Here is a 6,206-nt window from a genome sequence, read left to right on the forward strand (position 1 = left end):
AGCCCACATGGTCAGGAACTCCCAATCCTCCTGCCTCAGCCTCAGCCCCCCCAACATGCTGCCATCACAGGTGGGCACCACCACCTTAACGTGGAAGAAACCTGCTCTTTGTGAGTGCCTGTCTGCTGCCTCTTAACTTTAGGTTGGCTTATAGCAGGTATATTTTAACACCACATGACTAAAAGACATTATAGGTTTTACATATTCACCCTATCCCCATGTCCTTTGGGAAGCAGGGAAAACACGGAAGTAGAATGGTGACAATAGATGAGAAAATTAGCCGCTCTCCAAATTGTCTTTACTCTGCGATGCTCTGAACAGAACAGGGAGATGGCATGGCCACCCCCGTTCCTCCTGTCTCCCTATAGCCATACTCTGCTGTGGATCCTTGCAGCTCCTTTAACTAAATTGGCAGGATGCATTTCCCCATCACTTAGCTTTGGGTCCAGCCACTGACTCGTTTCAATGGGGCAGAGCGTATCAGCCACAAAACTTGGCCTTCTGCATCCTGCATGTTTTTGCCTCCATCTCTACTTTTGTCTTGATAAGCAAGTATGTAGATCAGCTTGGTGCCTCAGACAGGGTGATATGACTAACTTGCCCTTGAGTGTAAACCGTCTACCAAAAGGCAAGAGATTACCTGACAAAGTAGAATGGGGATGCTAGCAGCCCATGGACTGCAGTTTTCGTAAGCATTTATTAAGACACACGTGTACCCGAGCCTAAGTCTCTGTTGGTAAAAGAGCTTGGAAGGCAGACAGATCCTGCCAGGGGGCCCCCCTCACCTTGGTCTTTAGATTCAGCCTGGGCTAACTCCTCCAGTGACTGCTCCACTAAATCAGCCAGTCGGTTCAGGACCAGAGAACGTTCCTGGGGGCTCCGGGATGACCAGGCAGGGAAGGCCTCTCTGGCAGCCTCCACGGCAGCTTCGATCTTTGAGGAGCAAACCAGAGATGGTCACTTTAGCACCGCCGCTCCTGAGGGGCTAGCAGCATCCGGAATCCTTGGCTCCCTTCATCCCTGATGGTCATTCTGCCCAAGTTTAGGTACTCACCATGTCCTCATGTTAAACTACCCACAAAATAGACGGCACAGGTGTTTATGTAACGAACAAGCAGCATAACGACAAAGGAAGGGCCATTTGCTCTCTGCCTTCCACTGCCCTCAGGCAAATCCAACCATCTGAGTTCTGAGTCATTGCCACCATGGGTTCACAGTGATCCGCTGACCATGTGACACCATGTGCCAAAGCCTCTCCCATCTGCTGGTCCCCTTAGGGATTTGTTCTCAGGCCAACTCACATGCTGTGGCACAGGGACTGGACCAGACTCAAGCATGAACTTCTAGAAGCCCAAAGATAAGCGCAAGGATGCCCCCAGCTTCTGTGAATAAGGCAGCCCAAGTGGCACCAGGGATGGAATGAAGGATCTCAGGAGTGTCTGGGCTGCTGGCACCTTTCATGGTGAAGAGACAGGACTAGTCAGCAGCTTCAAAGGGCAGCCTGAGGACCTACGGAAAATACCTGCTCGTCACAGAACTGACAAATGCTTCTGGTATACCCCACATAAAGAAGCTACAACAGTCAACAGCAAAGACACTAGCAAGTTAATTAGGCAATGGACAAAGATGTGAGCAAAATGGACAGAAGATGTATGCCCAAGATAAATAAGGACTTGGAAATGCGCATGAAGTCAGTTTCAACAATCAAAAGATTCTGGGGGGCTGGAGAGATGGCTCAGTGGTTAAGAGCACTGGCTGCTCTTCCAGAGGTCCTGAGTTCAATACCCAGCAACCACATGGTGGCTCACAACCATCTGTAATGAGATCTGGCGCCCTCTTCTGGTCCTAAGGTATACATGCAGGCAGAACACTATACATAATAAAAAATAAAAAATCTTTAAAAAAAAAAAAAGATTCTGGGCTGAGAGTGCAGCTCAGTGGTACAGCATTTTCCTAGCATGCCCAATGCCCTCAGTTTGACCCCACAGAACCAAGAAAAAAAGGGGGCAGGAACAATAAAACAGCGGCAATACCAAGTGCTGGGGAGGATGCCAAAAAAATTAAAATATAAACAAATAAACAAACAAACAAATAAATAAAAGAGCCCTGTCATCCACTGCGGTCGGGGATGAAAAATATGGGCACCTGTGCAGAACATGACAGGGCCTCGACTCTTAGCCAGGAACACCCTCCTGGGCATTCATCCCAGAGAAACCAATACTTATCCTCATGCAAAGAAAACATATGCAGGCGTGTTTACAGCAGTGATAGTCTTAGCAGCCCCAAACTGCGGCCACCAGCTCTCTGTGTAGGTGAATGGTGGTCCGCTGTGGCACACCCATGTTTTTAACGCACACTTCTCTGCATTAAAAGGAGCAAGCTGCTGCTCCCAGGCAACATCCCGGTTCCCTAGGGATCCACAGAGCTGAGCTGAGGGACAGAAATGCGACTGGCTTCACCACGGCAGCCTTTCATTTCACAGATAAAGCAGTAACAGCCCCGAGGCCTAAGCCAGCCAGGCAGAATGGGGATCTAGGAGGGGTTAAGGCTGCCTCGCAAAGGGACTGAGCATAGCCATTGTCGCCCACAGCACGCTGTTCGAAGGCAGGTCAGATGTTCGGGCTTCCAGTTCGGAGGTAAACGCAAAGACAAGAGCTGGGGGTGGGGAGGGGAACATGCGCCACTTCTACCGAGGTATCTAAAAGTCGGCCATCAAGCAACTTGAAAGACGTGGTTTTCATTTTAAAAGATGAAAAATTTCATTCATTTTCCAAAGAATGCCCGGTTTGGGATCTAGTGTGGAAAAGGAAATCTGCCGCGATGTGTCTAATCTCTAAATCTCTTAATTCAGCGCTAAGGGTTTGTCCAGTCTCACGTTCTCCATGTGAGTGCATCCTAGGGTTGTTACAGGCACGTGGAGTGACTAACCCGGTCACTCACTGGCTAACTTGCATATCTGAAGAACTCTAACCAAAATCACAAAGTACTTAACGCTTCTTAAAGCTTCACACCTAGAATATTGTGTGCTATTCTGTAGTAAGAAGGCTGAAGCACAGGAAGATCATATGTGACTTGCCGGAAGTCACAGGCAGTGTAGGAATACAGACCCAATCTGTGTGGGCCCCGAGACTGTTAACTGACACCCTATAGTACTGTGGTTCTCAACTTTCCTAATGCTGCATAAATGTATTTTTGTTGCTACTTCATAACTGTAATTCTGCTACTCTTATGAATCGTAATGTAAATATCTGATAGGCAGGATATCTGATATGAGACCCTTGTGTTTGACACACATGGGCTGAGAACCCTTTCTGTGGCAGAACAGGTGGCTTTGCCCAGCCCACGGAAGAGAAGCCTCTGTTGGAAAGGCGAAGAGTAGGGAGCTCCAAAGGATAAATACATGAAAACAGATAGGCCCTCTTGTGGCCAAAGTGTGAAATGCATCTGTAAGTGTTACTATCTCACTGCTCTTTCTCACGCACATGAACACAAACACACACACACACACACACAATTTTGCAAGTGAAAACACAGCATTTGCGGAACACACAATATTTGCAAACTGGACCGCTCTATGTAGTAGGAAGTGCGAAGATCTGTTTTATTCTACTTCCTGAAGAAGTGCCGGCAGTTACCACACTCCACCTGCCTTTGTTAGATTTGTTACTTTTAGATCACTTTGGACCTTGGGACTGGGAAGAGCAGAAGAGCGGTTGCTTGCTGTCATTGGAAGCAAACAAAATTGCTGGTTACAATTTAACTAACAAGATATCCAATATTTGTAAACTTTAGTACAGAAGTCTAAAGTGATATTTTTTTTTTCTCTAGAAGATCGATTTAAAGTTTAACAATGAAGAAAAGAGCTGAATTTTTGAAGAAAACAGGCTTTGAGTATAGGAAGACTGAAATGATATTATAATCTAGTTCTCTGTGCCAAAAAATAATAAAACAGTATTCAGTTGATAACTATACACATATCAGCCACACTTACCATGGTAGGTACTTTTTGTTCTCTGTGCAATAAGTTAATTAATCAAATGAATCAGATATTTTACCAAATTCCCCTAGGAATCTTAATTCCTCATAACTAAAAAAGAAAGGAAAATGCAAAGGAAAAGACAAGAACAGAATATAAGCCATTGACTATTTTTTTTAATTGTTAAGTATGGTGAAAAGACAAGAATCTAATTTTCAGCTCCGTTACTCAAATGGCTGGTTTTGCCTCACTGGGTATTTGTGGAGATCCAAGGAATTATTAGATGGTGGTTGAAAATAAAGTACTGGGCTTTTTGTGTTGTTCTCAACTGAAGTTTTTAAAACGTATTTTTATAAATCCATGGAGCCAGCAGATACTTTGTGGAAAAGGATGCATTTAATATGGCAATAGTTCTTAAGAACAATACATTGCACTAGACACCTATCATAGCCTGTCTGAGAACTACAAAAATTAAAACCAACTGTGCCCACAGCTGTTAAGTTGGCAATAACTTTCTTCTGTTCATAGTAAGCCGAGAGCCGCTCTGCCTCATATCTGTCCAGTCACAAGATAAATGACCTTATGAAATTCTATATTTTTCTTCACCCTCCCTACACAATTCCATAGTTTGTCAACACAGTAAATGCATTTCCATTTTCTAAGCAAAGGCACTCACCTCCTCTTTCCCGCTGTTTGGTACTTTGCAATATACTTCCCCTGTGGATGGATCATAAGAATCTATATATGAGTTACAGGGTAAAAACTTCCCACCTATGAAGTTTTCCAACATCAAAAGCTCCTTTTTCCCAGCAGCCATGTTGAGGGGAATGCTCTTCAGCCTGTCCGGGAGCTCACTGCCCATGTCCTCAGGACTTTGTGCTGACACTCACCCAGCCCCAGTGTCCTCATTTGCATACCACGGACCAGAAGTCCTGCTGCTCTCCAGAACATTCCAGATTCCAAATCTGGAGAGGTCTTGAAGGCAACGGCTGATGCATTATGAGAAATAGATAGTGTGTTAAACTGACATCATCATGTCTTCACGGGCTCTCGGAGCCACCCGTTTCTCCAGTCAGCAATGGAGATGATGATTTCACGGGACTCACACCGTGTCCACTGTCTAAACACTAAGTGCAAAGCAGCGTGAGGAAGTTGGTTCCACAGAATAATTTTCTTTCTTTTTTTAAAGATTTATTTATTATGTATACTGTGTTTTGCCTGCATGTATGCCTGTAGGTCAGAAGAGGGCACCAGATTTCATTACAGTGGTTGTGAGCCTCCATGTAGTTACTGGGAATTGAACTCAGGACCTTTAGAAGAGCAGTCAATGTTCTTAAGCCTTGAGCCTTTTCTCTAGTCCCACAGAATAATTGTCTATGACGTGGTTCTCGTTATTTCCCCCTTTCTAGAGAAGAAACTGAGCCTCTGATAAGTTAGTCAGTATCCAAAGTCACACCTAAGCAAGGGATGAACCTTTGGCCTCACCACCGTGACCTCCAGACAGATATGGAGGACAGAATTCCTGTGTGCATTGCTTTATCTGTTTTCATCTGGGCTGCCTTCTCTCTCAAATGTACCTTCCATCCAAAACTAGGGCTAGTGATAGGTCACAAACCCTATTTAAGCCATGAAAATAAAGTTATACAACATAGACAGCAAACCATAGACTCCTGCCCAGTTCTAACGTTGGTAAGACAAAGGAACCCAGGAGAGAAAATAAGCCTGTAATAAAAGTAATTTATCTCTAAGAGAACATTTGGCCATGCATGTGTCAACAGGTGTTGGACTCATTGTTAATAAGAAATGGGGCACTCAGAAAGTTTCCCCATTGGGTAATTGGACTAGAGACTTTAATATCGGATTTGAGGTGTGAAAGCACACATGTTCCTTCCCCCATGCTGGGTGCACAGAACACTTCTTGGAGCACCTTGCCAGATCAACATACCACCATGTCACCATGTCTATTTTGTCTCTTGATCTCACTTCAACAAATCTCTCTAAAAATATTTGCTACTGGACAAGAACTGAGAGCAAACAAATGACCTTTACTTGATTAATATAACAGTTCATCAGAATAAGGAATATTATGTAGACCTTAGAAGGACGTGTTGCTGACAGGTTCAGTGTGGCACATAGTCCCAAGCTGAAGCAGGAGGCTCCCTTAAGCCCAAGAAGTTGAGGTCAACCTGGGAATCATTGCAAGACCCTACCTACCGAAGAAAAGAAGAAG

At 44.7% G+C, this 6,206-nt stretch overlaps 1 protein-coding gene across 1 annotated transcript in view; it reads right to left on the minus strand.

The window, feature by feature from the left end:
- Aldh8a1 (aldehyde dehydrogenase 8 family member A1) overlaps positions 1 to 4,830 on the minus strand; it is a 21,674-nt gene extending 16,844 nt beyond the window's left edge. Inside the window, exons 1-2 of the mRNA XM_005360946.2 lie at positions 4,653 to 4,830; positions 786 to 933 (exon numbers count right to left, since the gene is read on the minus strand). Of these exons, the coding sequence (XP_005361003.2) occupies positions 786 to 933; positions 4,653 to 4,793 (289 nt within the window). The 5' untranslated portion in view covers positions 4,794 to 4,830. The remainder of the gene's footprint in view (positions 1 to 785; positions 934 to 4,652) is intronic.
- Between the last annotated feature and the right edge of the window lie 1,376 nt (positions 4,831 to 6,206).

Source organism: Microtus ochrogaster, linkage group LG4, assembly GCF_000317375.1.
Source record: "Microtus ochrogaster isolate Prairie Vole_2 linkage group LG4, MicOch1.0, whole genome shotgun sequence".
Lineage (NCBI taxonomy): Eukaryota > Metazoa > Chordata > Mammalia > Rodentia > Cricetidae > Microtus > Microtus ochrogaster.